This window comes from Anolis carolinensis, chromosome 3, assembly GCF_035594765.1.
Source record: "Anolis carolinensis isolate JA03-04 chromosome 3, rAnoCar3.1.pri, whole genome shotgun sequence".
In the NCBI taxonomy this organism is placed as follows: domain Eukaryota; kingdom Metazoa; phylum Chordata; class Lepidosauria; order Squamata; family Dactyloidae; genus Anolis; species Anolis carolinensis.
Window position 1 is genome coordinate 164,938,555 of NC_085843.1, and position 22,685 is coordinate 164,961,239.

The 22,685-nt window shown below is 39.7% G+C and overlaps 1 protein-coding gene across 2 annotated transcripts; it reads right to left on the reverse strand.

The window, feature by feature from the left end:
• Positions 1 to 2,750: 2,750 nt before the first annotated feature.
• nrbf2 (nuclear receptor binding factor 2) lies at positions 2,751 to 21,262 on the reverse strand. 2 transcript variants are annotated; one of them, XM_008114758.3, is made up of 4 exons: positions 20,967 to 21,154; positions 7,669 to 7,753; positions 5,927 to 5,967; positions 2,751 to 4,192 (listed from the first exon to the last, which is right to left on the reverse strand). In XM_008114758.3, exons 1-4 carry the CDS (start codon positions 21,012 to 21,014, stop codon positions 3,470 to 3,472), a joined length of 897 nt encoding a protein of 298 aa, XP_008112965.1. In that variant the 5' UTR covers positions 21,015 to 21,154; the 3' UTR covers positions 2,751 to 3,469. The 2 variants fall into 2 exon arrangements, with proteins under 2 accessions (XP_008112965.1, XP_008112964.1); XM_008114757.3 differs by lacking the exon at positions 7,669 to 7,753 and having other exon boundaries at positions 20,967 to 21,262.
• Between the last annotated feature and the right edge of the window lie 1,423 nt (positions 21,263 to 22,685).

The following is a 22,685-nucleotide window of genomic DNA, read 5'->3' on the forward strand; positions in this document are numbered from 1 at the left end:
CTACCTTCCTCCATTATCCAGCGGATATTGGCAATTTGGTCTCTCATTCCTCTGCCTTTTCTAAACCCAGTTTGTACATCTGGCAACTCTCGCTCCATGTATTGCTGGAGTCGTACCTTGCAGGATCTTGAGCATTACCTTACTGGCATGGGAAATAAGTGCCACTGTAGAAAAGTTTGAGCATTCTTTTGCATTTCTCTTTTTTGGTATGGGGATATAAATTGATTTTTTCCAATCCGATGGCCATTGTTGTGTTTTCCGTATTTGCTGGCATATGGCATGTATCACCTTGACAACATCATCTTTCAAGATTTTAAACAGTTCAGTTTATTAATATTACAAGTGACATATTGATGAAGATAAAAAGGCCTATTGTCATTTTCCCTTGTATCATGGTGGCTGTTGTCAGGGTTGGAGCACATTTAGCCTGACACAATGAAGTAACTGTGTTCTTAAGTTATTCAGCATGCACACAGAACATAGTAAAACCGCAGAAAACATGTGTACATAATTTAACTGGTAGTAACTGCTTCATTTCAGGGTATGTTCTGTTAACTTGTTGAAGCTGCTACTTAAGAGAAAAAGAAAAAGGAAGGATGCAGGCATGATCTCCCTCATATACCTAAAGGATGACAAGGCAGGTTTTTAACTATTCTCTCATGCTCCAAAAGGAGACATGAGAAATCCATGTATATTTGCCACAGCATATTATACTTTTACACTGCCATGTTTCTTCAGTTATCTATCAATTTATATAGAAGTCAAAGTATATGTGTATGTATGTTACATGACATGTACCTTCAATATCCAACTTAAAATAATTGTTGAGTTTGAACTTTAAAAAGTATGCCCATTTTGGGCCCAGGGAAGAGGGAAAGAAATCAGAACAGATTGGCTATGGCTAAGTGGTCCTTTTGTCCTAGGAAAGAAAGGGAATAGAACAGATTATAGTTATTACTAGATGACATCTACTTAAGGGGTGCGGATGAAGGGAAAAGGAGGATGATGGGAGGAAGGGAAAGGAAAAGGGAAAGGTATGAGGGATGGGAAGGAAAGAAGGAAAGAAAGGGGAAGGAAAAGAATAGAAAGATGTCCCTCTTTGTCAAGTATTACCATGGAGACATTGTGAGGTAGGCCTTCTCAGAACTGGAGAAGGGAGAAAGCAGGTGGGCATCGGCCTCTCCTAGGCAACACCAGGTATACACAATAATATGGTAATACTGAAGAGTGGCGCAGCAGGTTAAACCACTGAGCTGTTGAACTTGCTGACCGAAAGGTTGGCAGTTCAAATCCAGGGAGCAGGGTGAGCTCCTACTGTTAGCTCCAGCTTCTGTCAACTTCACAGTTCAAAAACATGCAAATGTGAGTAGATCAACAGATACCACTCCAGTGGGAAGGTAACAGCATGTAGTCATGCCGGCCACATGACCATGTCTCTTCAGCTTAGAAATGGAGATGAGCACCAACACCCAGAGTCGGACACTTAATGTCAGGGGAAACCTTTTCCTTTACCTTATGAGCTGTGCCAGCAACCATAAGCATCTTAGTTACCGCAGCCCAGGAAACCTGAAAAGTGTTGGTACACAACAACAGACGGAAAGAGTTGAAAGAACTCTGAATACTAATGACTTTTCTGCATTGTTTTTGGACCAAAACAGATGTCAAGTTTGGGGTGGTTTCCGATTGTATGGTCATGTTCTAGCAGCATTCCCCCCCCCACCCCCCCAACATTTTGCCTTCATCTGTGGCTGGCATCTTCAGAGGATCAATTGGTTCTTTCTCCCACCCTGGACATTCCACAGATATATATCTTCCACTTGCTTTACCACCATCAGATCCTGTGAAGATGCCAGCCACAGATGCAAGCAAAACTGGTAGAACATGACCACACAGTCCGGAAACCACACAACACTCCAGTTATTCTGGCCATGAAAGCCTTCGACAATACGATGTCAACTTTATTTCAGCTTGCTTCAACACATCAGTCCACCCCATTGGATGTAATATTGAGACCTTCCTGCACCCCCAACTCCATGGCCACAGTTGGTATTTTGAAAATGGTTTTGATGCTATTACAAAATGGTTGCCTTCAGCAGTGTCCATGCACAAAATGGCTGCTGCGCCAAAGAAAGCAGAAGGGGGAACGCACCAGGAGTGGAATGGCCAAGATCCTGCAACATGCAGAGGAAACAAGTCTCTGTAGGTACACTTAACTGAGATGCTATGCACAATAATAGATGGGAGGGGAGGGGGCTGCCAATCATTGCTTCCTTTTCCTGGCTACAGGAGTGTGTCCAAACCAGCTGCAGTTGCTCTTGAGCATGGAAGGAAGGAAGGAAGATTGGTTCTTACTCACAGCATAAAGCTGCTCTTTCCTCTTTTGGTGCTCATGACCAGCTGAAGTGAGCCTGGGCCCACTCCAGCACTCCCTAGCTGTTGTTATATAATCGAAAGGTAGTACTTGAAACCTACTATCACAAGGTCCCCAAAGGTATACAGGCAGGAATAACCTTTAGTACACCATTTTGTAATAGACTTCCGCCTCAGTGGCTTACGATCCCAATATTTAATGTTGAAAAGTACCAGAATTCAAGAAGCACCTTATTAGAAAGATGTCACGTAGCATTGCTAGGGAGAGCTGACTTTGCCCCATTCTGGTGTCTTCGGCTCCAACCACCCCTTCTTCACCTTTCAGGCACAGATCTGACCAAAATATAAGAAAACATCTTCAGATAAAAAAAATTAAAAGATTCCAAACAGACCTGAAACGTTTTATTTTCTGGCAACTATCATTACTTCCACTCATGCACCAAGGATTGTTCTTCCTTGTGTATTTGCTTAAAACAATGCCTAGTAATTTCGTATACAGAAAACACACATTATGAAGCACCCTGATTATGTAAACAAATCAAAATATTTCAAAAGAACTACATTTGGTTCCTCAAAAATGGAAATTTAGCATCTCTCCTGATTGGCTGACATTACATGTTAAGTCAGGAGTGCAGAAGTGTGGCACATAGATCCAGCCTGCAGTAACTTCTAATGTGTTCACTGGTTTTGTGCATAATTAATTCAAAAGGCAATCAAATGCACGATAGAAAAATGTCTTCCACTGCCCAAATTGTCCCCTTCTGGCCCACATCGTGTCGGCTTTGCATTATTTTATGGCATTAGAGAGAATTGTTACAGATCATATACCCTGAAAGACTGCGTTATGTGTAGCTCCCCCCAGTCCTTTGGCTTAAGGGGGAGAAAAGAGCGCTTAGCTTTTACCAACAATGGTAAACTGTAAGCTTCCGTTGCAACCAATATCATGCATATTTTTCACAGTGACAAAGTCACCAAGATCTCCTCCCTCGCTAGCGTTGAAGGTTGATGTTTTTTTTGCCCTTGGGTCCCAGCTGTACTGGCCTTCCCTTTTTTTTGGATCTTGCTGAACGACAGGTGAGCAAACATTTGTGGTCTCCGCTTAGCTATTCATGAGTCCCTTCAGGATGTCCTCTGAGAGCTCCAGGAGAGGAAGCTCAGGGGATGGAATGTCCAGCGGGGGAAGGCTGGGGATGGGAATATCTTTGGCCTTCCCTGCACTCGAGGTGAATTTCTGCCAAGAGGAGGCTGAGGTGGCAGCTGCCGTTTCCGAATGCTGCTGCAGACCCCAGAGCTCTGACTTCTCCACAAAGTCAGCATCTACATCCAGCTCCTTTTCTAGAGGAGACTTGAGGAGCCTGGCTCTCTCGGCTTTGAGCTGCTTGTTTTCCTGCCTCAATCGCTCATTTTCCGCTAAGAGAACTTCCACGTGCCGTTCCAGAAGTGCAATTTTGGTGGCCTGCTCTTCCATTTTTGTTTTGTCATCCTTTGGGGTTTTACTTCTCACGCACGCTTCCTGTGGTTCCTTTCTTTTCTGAAGCAAAAACAATAGTGTATCCGGGTCCCTATCCAAGACACTAAGCTTTGCTTGCAGGTCCTTCTCCGGAGAGGGGCTATACTTGAGACTGGCAGGAGCGGCGACACTTTGGTCATCAGATTCCTCAGCTGATGGTTTAGAAGAAGCTTGTGGGTGTGTAACACCGTCCCTGTCCATAGCCTGTTGTATTTTTAGTCTTTCTTCTCTTTTTGCTCTTTTCCAGCGCTCTTGGATAAGCAGTATTTGTTTCAGATGACTTTCCTTTTGCAATTGCAATGATAGCTGAGCCTATGAAAACATAATAACAGAGACTGGACTTTACATCCTTGCTGTCATCCTTTCTTAGCTTTCTACAGTGATACCTTATATTAAGAGATTAATTTGTTCAGTGACTGAGCTCTTGACTGAAATTGCTCTTAACAAAGCTAATTTTCCCATTGAAATGCTATTAATTCATTTCAGCCCCCCCCCCGACCCCCCATTTTTTGTTATGTGTTTTTAATTAAGAAAATGTACTTTATAAATAACAAATACTGTATAAATGAACATTCACATGGAACAATAAAAAAGAAAGATCAACTTTAAAATGGTTGAAGCACGAAGTTGTGGCAAGGAAGCACAAAGTGAAGATTTTTAATTCTATGAAGAGGCAGAAGCATCATTTAAAAATATTAGCAGCCACCCTTTTGGTGCAATCTTGGTTTCATATGACATCTGATAGTACATTTTCAGGAATGGGAGTGCCAGTGTTATTTCTTATACTTTTAAGCATTCCTCTTTTTACACAAAGTACTTCCACTTCTTGCACACAAAAAACACACACACAAATAAACCATGCAAAGTTATAACAAATCTTAAGAGTTTTCTCTCAGCATGTTGGTGAGTGGAACCTCATTTGACTATTCCTGTTTAGTTTTGTTACAATAGGTTGATACCAAGAAAACATAATCATTTCTTTTCAGTCCCCAAACCCTTAAACCCTAGGTTGATAGTTTCCAAGTTTTATGTTCACCTAAAAATAAGCCAATTTCTTTCTTTCTGTCTGTCTGTCTTTCTTTCTTTGGAAGACTTACAAAAAGAAGCTACTTACAAAAAGCAAGGCAGTTTATCTCTTGCTGCTAAATTCCCTGATATGACATGGACTAGTGATCTTCCAATGGGTAAGACTAGAAGAGTTTATTGGAAGGCTACTCTCTGATGACCCAATTACCAGAAGGATTAAAGGGAAGGTAAACCTTGTCAACGAAAACTGCTCTAAAGAGTCATGGCTAAATCAAGACAAATGGCAGCATAATGATTAAAACTCCATTAAGACAGAGTTCTAACTAATGCAAAATGGGAAAGCAAGGGGCAAATTCAACCAGAGGAGAGTAAGACATAGGAGAGTTCACTCCACTGTAAGGCACTCCTATTCCTTTCCCATCGAAACCACAATGAACTGTTTCATCAACATCTGAGTTGTACCTTACAGACAGAACGGCATGGATGCAGTATTATGCTCTGCATCTTTGATGTAAGATCTTGCTTTATGTCACAGTAAGAGAAGTTTCCACCTGTTTCTTTCTTAATTTTTTTAAAAAATATTTCCCTTGTAAACAATAATAATGATAATGATAATAATAATAATATATTTTATAAACCATATCCCAATACCTAAAAGCGGGTGGCCCTCCAGCTGTTGTACTACAACTCTCATTAGTTCTACCCAGCATAGTCAATTCTGAGGCATGCTGGAATTTGCAGATAAACAATATCTGGAGGGATATATTTGCCCTCTTTAAGCAAATCCCAGACATTTCTGATGTAGATTCCTGACAGTGACTACTAGATACATGAATCTCCATTTTCACATTACGAGTCTATGTGCAGAGCATTTTTTCTCCATTATATCGATGTCTTATATTTTCAGAATATAAAGCTACAGGTGAGGTTTTTAATTGAGTTATGGCTGTAGAGATAATGACTCACTTCTAGAAGTGGCATCATTATAATTTGTGTAATCTATAAGAAGTGTAATCTTACCTGATCCGATTGCGTTAGCTTCATGGCGTCCGAAAGATATGCTGCATATAATAAAAAGTAAGAATTGTTAGAACAAAGAGAAATATAAACAAACCTAGTTGCAATTATATACATTCAGTTCCTTCAAAAATATAAAGTTTGATCTTACAATGTTACCAAAATGTTTCTGTTGGGCATTATTGAACAAAAATTATAACAACCTCTTCAAAATATGGTAACAGCAGCAAGAATACTGTTTTCTCAAATCAGGAAGTTGTCTAAAGCCCCAACATCAGAAAAATGGATTGCTAGAGTCGATAAATTAGCACAAATTGTCAAACTACCATGGGTATGAAAAGGTAAAGCAAGTGAAGACTTTTTGAAATACTGGAAACAGTTGGAAATACTGGAAACTGGCTTTCTGAACAACAAGAAATCTAATGATATAATAATTTGAGTTTATGGTAATTATTCATTTTTGTACATTTATTTAGTTAGATCTGCAATGGTAAAATTACGTGGTTCTTCTTTGTTTTTCCTTTTTTTCCTTATTGTTTGGGTGGGCGTCCTTTATGTCAGTGTTTTAGTTAGTCATTGTTTAATGTTGTAATTACAGTAGAGTCTCACTTATCCAACATAAACGGGCCGGCAGAACGTTGGATAAACGAATATGTTGGATAATAAGGAGAGATTAAGGAGAAGCCTGTTAAACATCAAATTAGGTTATGATTTTACAAATTAAGCACCAAAACATCATGTTATACAACAAATTTGGCAGAAAAAGTAGTTCAATATGCAGTAATGCTATGTAGTAATTACTGTATTTACGAATTTCGCACCAAAATATCATGATATATTGAAAACATTGACTATAAAAATGCGTCGGATAATCCAGAACGTTGGATAAGCGAATGTTGGATAAGTGAGACTCTACTGTAGTTAGCATTTAGCACTTTAATACTGTGTTTTAGCTTTAATTTAGTTCAGTGTTATTTTATCTGTATCCTGCCTTTCCCCCAGTACAGGACCCATGGCTATCTTAGTTATATGTACATTTGTATCTTCATATATGTATATCTTGTTTCTTTTATTTCATTTTTTATGCTTTTTTCTTTATTTTGGTTGTGAATTATTTTGTTTCTGCTAAAAACAACAAGCAATAAATAGGGAGGGGAGCTTATAAATTCCAAACCCTTATCAAGTCTGAGATCATATAAACCCATTAAATGCTGGGTTTATAATTATCTACTATAATATTAATGAAATCAAGATATTACATTTTCCCCTCTAAAATGATTGAAGGCCACTATGTTCAAGACCTTCTTATAGGAGAATTTTTTCTTACCAAAAATTCAATTTAGACTTTCCCAGATCTGCAGTGTGGTATCTCAAAGTTTAGATTTTGGAGCTAGATCCTCATCTACCGCAGGGTAACCAACTGTGGCCTCCCAAAGTTTGTAGCTGTTGCTCTCAGCATCCCTAAAAGGAGTGGCAGAGGGCCATCTTTGTCCATTTTTGCTCAGCAACTATATTCATCACTATTTTACTTCCAGAAGTGCGGACTCTTTGCACTCTCTTTCTTCTATACAACACATTATCAACTCATGAGATTGCAGACTTCTGCCCCAGTCAGGATCACCCCATCAGGCTAATGGATATTTTGCTCCTACTGTTCCTCTGAACTGAGAACTGCTCAGACACACCAGGAGAATCAAGTGTCTGCATCAGCCACATCAGAACTAGCTTCACTGTTAACAGCTCACCTGCCGCTTTTTTGTGACAAGAAATTGCTTCTTCATACTTTCCTACTGCCAGTGAGCGGTCAGCTTTTCTGCTCTGCTGGTGAGCCTTCAAAAGAAAAAAAAAACCTTTAAAAACTGTAATGGTTTGCTTTTAATTAAAACACCTGTATTTATTTCAGTTTTTCAAAGAAGCTGGTAAATAGACAAAATACGATTTAACACAACAGAAACAACAGCTTTATCTCACATTTTGAGTTGGGACAGTTTGGCACTCAATAAAGACGTGATAGGAATGTGAGCACTCTGTAAGTTTGCACGGGAACTATAGGCTCTTCCTTTATGCTTTGGCCACATTAACCATAAGCCATACTTATCAGAGGCTTAATGTATAGCTTTATGTCAACTGCTCCTCATCTAAGAGTTTCTCGTTCCTATCCATCCCTAAGTGGACTCTCAGGAAATCACTCTTGTCAGAAAAGAAACACAACACACAATTCTGAAGTGTTGTTTTGAGAAGCAAGCCTTGAGTCCAAATTATGCAGCTGTTTCATCTTTCTCTTAAATATATTTTGTGAGAACATCGGGCAGCAACAAAAGATCAACTGTATCAACAACAACTGAACTTGGCTTGAATGTTGGTCCTAGTAGCAGATAGTACCTGGTTCTCTTTCATAGCCAAGTCACCATCCCAGTGAAATGCACAAAAAGAATGACAAATATCTGCTAACAGAAATCAAAGTAGTCCAATAAAAGACAACCACAGCTGGGTGAAATCATGGGAGATTTTCCTGAGTGTCTACGCAAAAATAAGCACGGTCTCCTTAGACACTATACCAGGCATGGGCAAACTAAGGCCCGTGGGGCGGAAGCAGCCCCCTGGGTGCTTACCACGCCCTCCTCATTTTCCCTGTCCTTTGGCAGAAGGGCACAGACACCTGCCATGTCCTTATGGCAAAACAATGGGAAGGCACATAGCAGCTGAGAGCCCTATGGAGCACTTTCATCCACCATGTGTCTCACCCTCCTCACAGCATAAGGATGGTGTGAGCAGCCCCATCCTTATGCTGGGAGGATGGCTTGAGGAAGGCACCCAGTGGCTGTGAGCCCCCCTGGAGCACTGTCAGCTGCCACTTGTCTTGCTCTCCTCCCAGCACAATACCAAGAGCACAGCCTGAGGATTAGGGGAGGAGAATCGGTGCAGTCATTGTGTGTCCCGCTTTCCTCCCAATATAAGAATAGAGGAAGCAGGCCTGCCCTTACTTTACTTAGGCGATCCCTTGTAGTTCGAGGATGATGGTCCTCCATTTCTTGGAAGACGCCTGTGCATGATTTTTTTAATGTGTGGAAGTCAGTGCACCTGCTCATCCACCTCCTGGCCCTGCCCTCTCCTGCCCCCCCCCCAAAGTGTGTGCCCAGCCCCCCTCCCTCCTGGCCTGACCCTCCCGACCGGGCCTGCAATGCGGCCCCAAGGCAAAAAAGTTTGTCCATGCCTGCACTATACCATACAGGATAAGAATACCAAATTATGTTCTTGAATCAGCAGAATTTCTTTCTAGAGAACATAAAACCTACATTATATCAAAACCTGACTTTTATTCAGTTACTCCATTTCTCTTAGCTAAATAAGTTCAGGGGGGTGACAGGGGGATGGTACTGAAGCCCCATCCTAAACATATTCCTTACATGAAGAGTAACTGTCTGAAGAGTGACAGAGACAAAGCAAGGCTACAGCAATTTCCTCTATCTGCATGTTTCCTTAAAATAATTTGAATACATGAACAGGGTTCAAATGGTTCTAAGAAGTTAGCTGTATCAGCCCTAACTCCTAAAAGAGGTAACGTATGTACACTCTTGCAGAATCAGCTCTTACACATTCTCTCAAAAACAGCAAATGCCATACTAATATCAATCAATTAATGAGCAACTAACACAACAAAATGTCATGGCTGTGTAACTTCAGGAGACATCCCTAGGTTTACAGAGATGGCCAGTCATTAAATTTGAGAACACTTTACATGAGAGCAGACAAGATCGAAAACATAAAGATATGGTAAATATTCTAAGTTGTACTGAATAGTTTATACAGCGGAAAGAGCAAGAGAAGCCGATATTTCTTCGCATGAGCTCATAATAAGCATTTGGAGCCAATGCATCTCCCCAAGAGAGAAAGATCCCATTCCCTGCATGGCACATTAGATGAAAGGCAGCAGAGTTCACTTCTGCAAGATTTCCATTCTTGTACACTGTAAGAAGCCGTATCGAGCAAAAACAAATGGATGTGTCCATTCAGCTCCTGATGGACTGTTATTCATATGGCTCTTTTGGAAGAGGATACTTGTTGAAGCTAGTTCTGAGTGCCTCCTTGCTCCAGTACCTGGACTCAAAGCTTCCAGCAGCTTATAGCACCACCTGCCAAGATAGCTATCAGGCAAGAGGCAGAATCCAAGCACTGCCAAACAACCTTGTTCTGCCCCACTGTGTTGGACCTATCCACTCACACTGTAGTTGGTTTTCCTATTCAGTAAATCTACAAATGGTTGCAGAACTAAAATAAAAACAAAGTGAAGTGATTGATTCCCTGCTTTCTAACAGAATATTTTCCCACTTGTTAAAAACAAAGCCTCAAACAAGCCAGGTGAAAAATAAGTGTACATGTAGGATAATTTATTCCACAGGTGTGTGTGTGTGTATAAACATTTTAATTATACATCATATTACTTAATCAAATAATCTTATGTGATAACAAGGGCACTTAACTGGTTTTCACTGTCCAACTCTCTCCTTCCCTACAGTGCCATATTCTCTGCTTCATCCAGTTGCAAATACTGATGCACATTTAATGCAGAGTAGGGTTATCCAAATGAAAGTTCATGATGATAAACCTTTTACAAACTGAGTGATAAAACTGTGGAATTCCCAGCATTGCTTACTGGCTGGGAAGTATGAGAACTACAGTCAAATAAAGCCAAGAGGCTTGCATTTAGCTCATCCCTGCTTTAGATATATAAACTGCCCTGCTGCAATTTTTTCACATCTGAAGTAGAATATAATGATATGGTCATAGGCTAAAAGAACACATGTTTGTACCAGCACTCAGAGCTTCAAGCAACTACAGCTTCAGCACTTAAAAGGCTGCAAGCAGACCAATTAGCTAATATGACTAAATTATAGTCCTCCCCAGGCTGGCTACTTCCATATATCTTAGCCTAATTCCCACCTTATCTAACCGCTAGCTATGTTGACTAGAGTAGATGAGAGCTGTATGTCAAAACAGTAGAGCAACTCATATTGGGGACAAGTAAGCTACACAGTCCAGCTCAATATAAAGCATCACCATGTTTTCACCAATAGTCCTTGAAGGACTATTACTTTAGGTGACATATAACCGCTCTTTTGCTTTTTCTCTTATTTTCTATTGTCTGCCTCGATAGAATTCCTTTAACTAGGATACCCACCATTTCTCTTGGCACAGTCTTGCCTTTTCTAGATACATTAAAGCAGATTGTCCACAAACTTTTTAAGCTGAGGGATGGTTCACTGTCCCTCAGACTGTTGGAGGGCCGACTAAAGTTTGAAAAAAAAAAACCCATGAATTCCTATGCACATTGAACATATCTCATTTGTAGTGCAAAAAATAAGTAACAATACAATATTTAAAATGAAAGAACAATTTTAACTAACACAAACTTATCAGTGTTTCAATGGAAAATGTGGGCCTGCTTTTGGCTGATGAGATAAGTCAAGTCAATTGGAGTTGTTGTTGTTGTTGTGTGCCTTCAAATAGTTTCAGACTGAAAGAAATCCAAAGTCTAAAGTTTAGGGCGGGGGTAGGTAAATAACCTTGGAGGGCCACATCTGGCCCACGAGAGCCTCAGTTTGTCTGCCTTAAAGCATTTGTTCACATAAAATCTTGTGACCTAGCAGAACAGGCTAGAGTGTATCCTTAAATCAAATTTGTTATCTGAATGTCACAACTGTAATGTTTCATCTTCTGTCATAACATTAGATCCTAGTCTATTCTATAGCCATACCACAAAGGCCTAAGTTTATAGTTTTGAACAAAACTGGTAGTGCCCATCCTCTTGCTACCTGCCTAATTCAAGAACAGTAGAGTCTCACTTATCCAAGGTTCTGGATTATCCAAGGCATTTTTGTAGTCAATGTTTTCAATATATCATGATATTTTGGTGCTAAATTCGTAAATACAGTAATTACAACATAACATTACTGCATATTGAACTACTTTTTCTGTCAAATTTGTTGTATAACATGATATTTTGGTGTTTAATTTGTAAAATCATAACCTAATTTGATGTTTAATAGGCTTTTCCTTAATCCCTCCTTATTATCCAAGATATTCGCTTATCCAAGGTTCTGCCGGCCCGTTTAGCTTGGACAAGTGAGACTCTACTGTACTTCCATTTTTAGCAGCAAGTGATACAAAGTGGCCTATGTCTAGAAACACTTATATCCAATCAAGACATCAACTGCCAAATGAAAGGATTCAGAAACCTACCTCAATTAGGACAATGCTTCAGTTTTTAGATGCTTATGAAGATGGTAAAAATGACTGATCAGAACCAGATACTGCTAACATAAAATGAGAATTACACAAAATTTTCATGAAGACTTTCCCTACATCCATTTTCTTATCAGTTCATATTTCCTATATTTGCTTAGTATCATAGAGGAACTAAATTCAGAATACATAATTACTTATTTAATTACTTCTGTTTTCAACTCTTAACCTGGTTATCATAAATTACACCCACCTTTCTCCTGAGGTAGGATCTAAAGTGGCTTTGAAGAGAGAATAGATTTTGTAGAATCCAGCAGAATTTTGAACATTTATGTTCAGTTAACAAATGTGTTATTATTGTATGAATAAAAATACTTTTAAATTTAATACCCAAGCAAGGTATTATAAACAATCCAAGTTACACATTTCTTCCTCTAAGGTTCTCACTGACTACCAGTCAGGATCATCCATACCACAGTATTTCCAATTTCTAGTTGCGAAAGTAGGACAGTAATGAAAGCTGAAAGAAAGAGAATTAACTCATCTGAAATGTGGTAGTAAAGGAATTCTACAGATGCCATGGTCTGCTAAAAAGACAAGTACATGGGTAAAAGATCAAATCAAGCTTGAAGTGTCACTAGAAGGCAAAATGACTAAAATGAAGCTAGTGAACTTTGGACATGATCATGAGATGTCATGACCTACAGGAAAAAAGAAAATCCCTAGTAGACTAGAACACCATAGGAAAACAGGAATACCATATTAAGCATGGATTGACTCAATCAAGGCAGCCATGGCCTTGAGTTTAAAAGACCTGAACGGAGTTGTTAATAACAGGGTATCTTGAAAATCTCTTTTATAGGGTTGCTACATGTTGCAGCTGACTTGACAGCAAATAACAACAAAGTTATGCACAGCACATATTATTTACAATCCTGTGTAGTTTAGCATAGTGTAAAATGTCCAATCTGTGCTAGACTGAGATACATATAGCTTCCAACAGCTTAATGAACAGTCTCAGAAACGCACCCAACATTCCTCAATAGCAATTCCAATCTTCATGGGGAGTGCAAAGGTTCAAAGAAGCCAATGGCTACATCCCCATAGCCAGATATAAAATTATTACAGAAGCGCTGAGACCTTTGGAAGACCCTGGTAGATCTCAGCATTGATATTATTTTCAGTGATCCTGCCTGCTCCACACAAGGAGCTTCAGAGACTGTCCAGTAAGTTGGGGGTTGGATACTGTGGAGAGAGAAAAGAAATATCAACTCTTGCAGCACCCAAACAAATGACAAACACATGTATAAGGGAAACATACACATGCAATATCCCTAGTACAACACCAGGCCCTATGTCCTTAAGGTGACTTTAGGGTATTAAAACATTACATACTCCAAATTTTTCAGTCTGTTTTAACAAATCTATCTCCAAAATATTTTTCTCAAAATATTACATGATTTTTTTCCCTTTCCTTGCCTAGTTTATCCATTCCTCACAACCTCTGAGGATGCCTGCCATAGATGTGGGCGAAACGTCAGGAGAGAATACTTCTGGAACATGGCCACACAGCCCAAAAGACATACATCAACCATTACATGATTATGCTACAGGTGACCAACATATGATCTTTTTCTGTATGTATGATTCACCCATATATTTTTTTTACTTTGAAAGAACTTGGTTATGAAATGCTTCTTGCCACGAACCAAGTGATGTTGTCCTCATTCGGTCTTCACTTCCTGATTTTATTTAAGCAGCAAATTCTTTATGGTTGGGACAACAGCATGTACAACAATCTATCTCTTAAATATGGCATTACTGACTTCATGATCTAAAGGGAAATTGCACTTACACACTTCTGTTGAGTACCAACATTCTGGTTATTCATATGAACGCAGATTATTTATTGACACTTAATAAATATTGCATGTGTTCCTAGCTTTGTTTACAAATTAGAACACAGGACTACTGCAACATTTATTGATTGGTCACCTTTCAATCAAATTCTATTGCATCTTTGCTAGACTCTTTATTTCACTTCTTTCTAAACCTAGGAAGAGGTATGAACTCTGCAAATTCTTCATCAACAATCAAGCTGGCAGTTGGACATCATCCAGACTATTTTATGAACCTCCTGAAGGAAGCATATTCAAATCAGCACTCATCTATAAACTAAGTTTTACGTTTTACAATTTAATGGCCTTTCCTTCAAGTCGGAAGTATTTTGCTAACAAGTCAATAAAATTACACAATACTATCATCTATCTCAAAGCTACAGATTATTTCTAATAGCTCCTAGCTATTTTATCCAGTGCTTGGCCAGATTATGTATTAGATCAATTCTGTATGGATCTAAAGACCGTATGGTATACAACATTTCTATCAAAACTGCTCACAAACATTTGATAACTGTATGCATATCTGTCTTACTACAAAAGATAACAGTGAAGGTTTGTAGCTTCCTATTATTATTTTAAAGTAGTCTCATAAAGATTTCAGAAATGCTAGAATCTGGCCCACTACTTTTTCTCTGATGTCAATAAAATACCAACCACTTAGGAAACGGGTGTGCAACTGTGACTCTCAAAATGTTTTTGACTGCACTTACTATATGCCTTATCATGGGCTATAATGATTAGGGTTTATGGAGTTCTATGCTAAAAATATCTCAATAGCCACAGAAGCCTCTCCTAATTTAAGGCACTGTTTCCACTTGCGATTGGAATTGGAATCAAACAGTTAGCAGAGTATGTTAAAAAACAGAACTTTCTGTTGAGTGTGTTGTCGAAGACTTTCTGTGAATATATTTTTTACATTATCTTTGTTATGCATATTGTATGTCTCAACTATGTGTATTTTAAATAACCTTTAGCCACTATATATGTTTCCTATAGGATCCATATTATCAGAAAAACAAATGAGAATGAACAACACAGATAATAGACTTCCATCTGATGAAGACTCACTTCAGTCGAAACAGGTTGTGAATTTGGAGTCTACTATTTCATAGCAAAAAAAAAAGGACAAATATTATATATGAGAAGAGGAGTCAATTTGTGAATTTGGAGTCTACTATTTCTTAGCAAAGAAATAAGAACAATTATTGTGTATGAGAAGAGGAGTAAATTCATCTTTCAAGAGAAAAATATTCCTTTTACTGTGAATGTAACAGTCCTATGTTTTACTGTATAGCAATGGCTTTATTTGTTTTTATATTCATATTGATGCAGTAAACTAAATATATGTTTAATGACATTAACAAAAATTCTGTATTACTGTCAAAAGTAATTGGTTCCAGGGAACCAATTTTCCTTTATAGAAAACAGTAAGATACCAGTGAGTATAGTTACGCCTGTAGTTCCTGGCTGGATCCCAATTACATGAAACTCTGGATATGGCCAAATGCCACTGAATTACCTCACTTCCAGTCCCAGCATATCATATAGTTGTATTAGAGGACCTAGAGATGCATAGAAATGTACCCTTTCCAGGAATTTGCTAGGTCCTCCAATGTAGCTCTATGGTAGCTTCCAGGTATATCATAAAATCACCTGGAAGATCAAGCACATTCTGAGAGACCCCCCCCCCCCCCCCCAGGAGCAGCTAAATGAAACGGAATATGGTTTCTGCGGTTACAGGAGTTTTGCTGTATATACAGCTCAACCATACCTAAATGATGTGTGCCAGGAAACCCACGAATAAAGTATATCCTTCTCACTCTGCATCAGATGTCAGAGGTATTGCTGTCCCACACAACTGCCAACTATGAGACTGATTGTAATAGCCTCTGTCCCATCACAGTGATTTTATCTCAGTCTTCCCTCAAGAAAAATTCAACCATATGAAGAACCCTGTGTCTGAAATGCAGAAGAAACTATGTCTGCTAGTACAGCAGTCCTCGGTATCTGCTGGCGTTTGGTTCCAAGATCCCCTGTGAATATTAAAAATCATGGGTGCTGAAGCCTCATTATATACATTTTTTTGTGTCAGGAGTGACTGGATAAACTGCGAGTAGCTTCTGGTGTGAGAGAATTTGCCGTCTGCAAGAATGTTGCCCAGGGGATGCCCGGATGTTTTGATGATTTTACCATCCTTGTGGCGAGGCTTCTCTCATGTGCTTGCAATTATATACAATTATGTAGCAATAGGATATCCCTTATATAAAATACAAACTCAAGGTTTGTTTTTTTGTGGTTGTTGAATATTTTTCAAGCCACTGATGGCTGAATCCATGGATTCAGGATGTGTGGCTACAGGAAGCCAACTATATTCAGACAACATGAAAAATAACATGCTCTAATAATGGCTGACAATTACCAGATTATACATGAAACCTGGACCTGTCATAACCTAGACCTGGTGGCTGTCTCTCATCTAGAAACTGTTGTACTACATTGATTACTGTCTGTCAAACAACATTTAGAATCAGAGTTGGAAGAGATCACAAGGGCCTTCCAGTCTAACCCTCTTCTGCTATGCAGGAACACATAATCAAAGCACTCCCGACAGATGGCCACCTTGTTCTGCTTAAAAACCTCAAGAGAAAGAGACTCAGGGCCTTTCCATACAGTAGTATAACCCAGAATATCAAAGAACAAAATCCCACAATATCTGCTTTGACCTGGGTTATCTGAGTCCACACTGCCATATATTCCAGTTCAAAGCAGAAAATAAGGGATTTTATTCAGCTATGTGGAAGGGGCCTCCATCCAGTTCTGAGCTAGCAGCGTATTCCACTGCCAAGCAGCTCTTACTGTCAAGATGTTCTTCCTAATTTTTAGGCGAATCTCTTTTCATGTACAGGCAGCCCACAAGTTACGAACATGATAGGTCCTGCAGGTTTGTTCTTAAATTGAATTTGTATGTATGTATGAAAAGGTACATTTTAAAAGTGTTAACTCTAACTACAAACACACACACACATGCTTTGGATAGCATAGGGAAGGGTTAAAACTGCTGTGGTGTTTGTTTTGCTGTCTGTGCCCCTGTTCAGAAGATTTCACTGCACTGTGTCCCTCTGACTATTGGATTTTGACCATTTCGGGTTGTTGCGTAAACTGGGATTGGTGATAAAGCTTCAGGCGACCCCTTTTGCCCATGATAAGAACTCTTTCAGGAGTGAATTTCCTTTCAGAGAGGTAGATCTCTCTCGCTTCCTGTTGTTTCACCCATGTTCTTAACTATGGGTTGTTGTAAATCAGATGCATGTAACTTGGGAGACTGCCTGTAGCTTGAATCCATGGTTCCACCATGTCCTAGGGCCCTTCTATACTGCCATATAACCCAGAATATCAAGGCAGATAATCCACATATTTGCTTTGAACTGGATTATCTGCATCTACACAGCCAGATAATCCAATTCAAAGCAGATAATCTGGATTTTATATGGCAGTGTAGAAGGGGCTCTAGTCTCTGGAGCAGCAGAAAACAAGTTAGCCCCCTCCTCAGCCCCTTCTACACTGCCATATAAAATCCAGATTATCTGCTTTGAACTGGATTATATGACAGTATAAACTCTTATAATGCAAAACAGATCATGTGAATTATCTGTTTTGATAATCTGGATTATATGCATTGTAGAAGGGGCCCTTAGTGTGGCATCCTTTCAAATATATCAACATGGCTATGATGTCCCTTGCTCAGCCCTGTTTTCTCCAAGCTAAACACTAGCCGCTGGTGGCACAGTGAGTTAAAATGCCGAGCTGCTGAACAGCGGTTCAAATCCAGAGATCAGGGTGAGCTCCTGCTATCAGCCCCAGCTTCTGCCAACCTAGTAGTTCAAAAACATGTAAATGTAGGTAGATCAATAGGTACCACTCCGGCCGGCTACATGACCTTGGAGACAACACCAGCTTCTTTGGCTTAAAAATGGATATGAGCACCAACCCCCAGAGTCGGACACGACTAGACTTAATGTCAGGGGTAAACCCTTACCTTTACTTAAACATATGAGGCAGCATATTCCTAAAGCAGTGGTTCGTAGCTGTTGGTCCTGGTAAAGGACTTCAACTCCCAGAAGGCACAGCCAGCTGTCAGGAATGCTGGGAGGTGAAGTTCAAAACACTCGCACGGTCATAAATTGGGACCTAGGCCCTATCGATGAGACTTTTCACACTGCCCTTTATCCCAGGATCTGATCCCAGATTATCTGCTTTAAACTAGAATATGTTTATTTATTTAGGAAATTTCTATCCCAACTTTCTTAGCTTGCAGACTCAAGGCAGCCTACAGCATAAAAACGTACACATTCCAACAGTTAAAATATATGTACAACAATCAAATCATGGTAAAACAATAGCCAGAAGATCAATAAAATAAATTAAATATATTTGTTTATTTATTTACGACATTTCTACCCCGCCTTTCTTGACCCCAAAGGGGACTCAAGGTAGCTTTACACATAGGCAACTATTTGATTCCTTAAAAACAATGTACAATTAAAATGAAAATTTAAATAGAATAATAAAATACATTTAAACAATTAGAAACATTTAAAACAATACAATCACAATTAATCACATAATCCACAAACATAATCTGGGCTGCTCCTATAGTCATTGCATGTTTCTCCATATCTATCTATTGCACAAGTTCTCCAAGGGCTTGATCATAAAGTCATGTTTTTATTCTCTTATGGAAAGTCAAGAGGGAGGGGGCTGATCTAATATCCCCGGGGAGGGAATTCCACAGCCGAGGAGCCACCACTGAAAAGGCCCTTTCTCTCGTCCCCGCTAATTGCGCCTGCGAAGGAGGTGGAACCATGAGCAGGACCTCTCCAGATGATCTTAAACTCTGAGATGTTTCATAGAGGGTTCATAGAGTAAAGAGGGGGAACCAGGAAGCCAGTTCCAGCTTGTCTCCTGTGCCATAAGTTGGGGGCCTCTCCCCACAGTAACATGATATGCTAATGTTATATACACACACAAACACACACACACACATATATATATATAGTATATACATGTAATATTGATAATAATACACTATAATAATATTATGTACTATATAGTAGTTGTAATATTACCAATAATATTGCAGTATAGTGGTATAGTACAATATAGTAATTTATAATGCTAATAAATGCGCTACGCTAATCATGTAATATATTGTATGTACATATAATTTGTAAACCGCTCTGAGTCTCCTTCGGGGTGAGAAGGGTGGGACATAAATGTGGTAAATAAATAAATACAGTAGAGTCTCGCTTATCCAAGACTCGCTTATCCAAGGTTCTGGATTAACCAAGGCATTTTTGTAGTCAGTGTTTTCAATATATCGTGATATTTTGGTGCTAAATTCGTAAATACAGTAATTACTACATAGCATTACTGCGTATTGAACTACTTTTTCTGTCTATTTTGTTGTATAACATGATGCTTTGGTGCTTAATTTGTAAAATCATAACTTAATTTGATGTTTAATAGGCTTTTCCTTAATCCCTCCTTATTATCCAAGATAATCGCTTATCCAAGGTTCTGCCGGTCCATTTAGCTTGGATAAGTGAGACTATTATATATGAGTTCCCACTGCCAGATAACCTGGGATAAAGGGGCAGTGGGGAAGAGCCCAACACTGCCATACAAAATCCATATTTTCTGCCTTGAACTGGATTATACGGCAGTGTAGACTCATATCCAGTTCAAAGTAGATACAAGTACAGTCTCACTTATCCAAGCCTCGCTTATCCAAGGTTCTGGATAATCCAAGCCATTTTTGGTGTCAATGTTTTCAATATATCGTGAAATTTTGGTGCTAAATTCGTAAATACAGTAATTACAACATAACATTACTGCGTATTGAACTACTTTTTCTGTCAAATTTGTTGTATAACATGTTGTTTTGGTGCTTAATTTGTAAAATCATAACCTAATTTGATGTTTATTAGGCTTTTCCTTAATCCCTCCTTATTATCCAAGATATTCACTTATCCAAGCTTCTGCCGGCCCATTTAACTTGGATAAGTGAGACTCTACTGTATATGAATTCCCACTGCCAGATAACCTGGGATAAAGATTTATTATTATTATTATTATTATTATTATTATTATTATTATTATTATTATGTATGCTAGAACTCAATCGACAGACCCAGTCTTTTGAACTGAACAAGCCTATCTGTATTTTATTATGTGTTTTATGAATACTGATGTAAGTTAATAATTTTTTTAACTGATTTATATTGCACTGTATAATTTTTATATGTGTGTTTTTTGTAAGCCGCCCTGAGTCCCCTGTTGGGTGAGAAGGGCGGGATATAAATATTGTAATAAATAAATAAATAAATAATAAAGGGCAGTGGGGAAGAGCCCAACACTGCCATACAAAATCCATATTTTCTGCCTTGAACTGGATTATACGGCAGTGTAGACTCATACAATCCAGTTCAAAGCAGATAACGTGGATTATCTGATTTGTTAATCTGGATTGTATGGCAATGTAGAAGGGGCCCTGGAGCACCACAAATTGCAACCTTTTCGTTGGGCTATAATTCCCCTCAGCCCTGGGCCATGGTTCTCTGAGAAGGGATGATAGGAGATGTGATATAACTCGCCCTAAAGGCGGGAGGCTGGGAAGAAGGCGCGGGAGCCGGGTGTTTACTCGTCAGAAGGTGACGTGTCGGGAAGTCCGCAAGCCAAGGCTGCTTCTCCAGCCCTTCTTCTCTCTCCATGGGCCTGCCTCGCAGGGCCTTGGCGGTGAAGCCTGTCCCACACGGGCCACAACAGACCCCCCTCCCGCCCGGTCTCTTGTCCGTCGAGCCACGTCAGCCCCCTCTCCCCGCTCCCCCTAAGCCACTCACCAGGTTGAGGGGCCCTTCCATCACCTCCATGGGCGGCTGCGGGCACATGGGCGCCTCTCCTGCGGCCTCCCCGCCGCCCCGAGCCTCCTGACCCCGGCCCGCCACCCGCGCGGCTGTAAACACCGCAAACACTGAGGGCGCTTCCGCCCCGCGCGCTCGCGGCCGGCGGGCGCGCGCACGCAGGAAACAGGCAGGCACGCACACAAACACCCCGCAGTGACGTCATCTCGCCCGACGCCCAACAGTTGAGCAGGATCCGAGTCTGCTGCTATCGTTGCTGATCAAGCCCCGCCCTCCCCACGCAGCGCGCGACACCCTGAGTAGCGAATTGTAGCGGAGAGTTAAGAGGGAGGGGGGCGGGAAGTGCGGTAACCGTGGCAACAGCGGCAAATTCATCTTCCGAGTCTTAGCATCCGAAAGCGAAAGGCTGTGTACAGTTCACATCTCTGAGGGAAAAAGCTCCACCTACGCCTCCCTCTAATAGGAAGTTTTCCTTGTCCGTCTTCCTCCCAAGTCCAGCCTTTTTTTAAAAAAATCTCTTTTCCGATTGGTTGCCGGCTACTCTTGTGGGCGGGGCTGCGTGCTGGGGTTTCCCCGGGCTTTGGCGGCACTTGTGGGCGGAGCGTTGCCTTGGCCGCGTCGATTGTGACGTGTCCTGTCGTTAGGCAGGCAGCAAGAGCAGAGAAGATGTCAGGGACTCGGCCCTTTCACACAGCCATATAACCCAGAATATCAAGGCAGAAAATCCCACAATATCTGCTTTGAGCCGCCTTATCTGAGTCCACACTGCCATATATTCCAGTTCAATGTGGATTTTATTCAGCTGTGTGGAAGGGGCTTCTGATAATAATCTGAGGCTGCTCAGCCTAGCTTTTTGGTATAGCCTAATGGATTTTCAAGTCCTTGAAACCATACTATAGCTTTTGGACTGCAATCATTGCTTTCTTTCTGGGTATATTTGATCCACTGATCCACAGTAACATGCTGTGGTAATTATATATATACAGTAGAGTCTCACTTATCCAACATAAACAGGCCGGCAGAACGTTGGATAAGTGAATATGTTGGATAATGAGGGATAAAAGAAAAGCCTATTAAACATCAAATCAGGTTATGATTTTACAAATTAAGCACCAAAACATCATGTTATACAACAAATTTGACAGAAAAAGTAGTTCAATACGCAGTAATTACTACAATATGTAGTAATTACTGTACAGTAGAGTCACACTTATCCAACATAAACGGGCCAGCAGAACGTTGGATAAGCGAATATGTTGGATAATAAGGAGAGATTAAGAAAAAGCCTATTAAACATCAAATTAGGTTATGATTTTACAAATTAAGCACCAAAACATCATGTTATACAACAAATTTGACAGAAAAAGTAGTTCAATACGGAGTAATGTTATGTTGTAATTACTGTATTTACAAATTTCGCACCAAAATATCATGATATATTGAAAACATTGACTACAAAAATGGCTTGGATAATCCAGAACGTTGGATAAGCGAGTGTTGGATAAGTGAGACTCTACTGTATACATATATACAATATAATTTACAATAATATATAATATTATAATATATTGTATATGCATATAATAATATTATTTTGTAATACAATATAACACTAATAGTACAATACAATAATATTAATTATATATTATATATTACATGTAATATTATTAATATTATAATATATAGATATAATACAAT

What these genes read in the sequence shown, in the direction of transcription:
- nrbf2 (XM_008114757.3), bottom strand. Translation starts at nt 21,192, where the DNA reads ATGACGTCACTGCGGGGTGTTTGTGTGCGTGCCTGCCTGTTTCCTGCG. An exon ending in TGGAAGGGCCCCTCAACCTG is followed by an intron (nt 5,968 to 20,966) that starts GTGAGTGGCTTA and finishes TATTATATGCAG; the next exon opens with CATATCTTTCGGACGCCATG. An exon ending in AGCTAACGCAATCGGATCAG is followed by an intron (nt 4,193 to 5,926) that starts GTAAGATTACAC and finishes ATGTTTTCATAG; the next exon opens with GCTCAGCTATCATTGCAATT.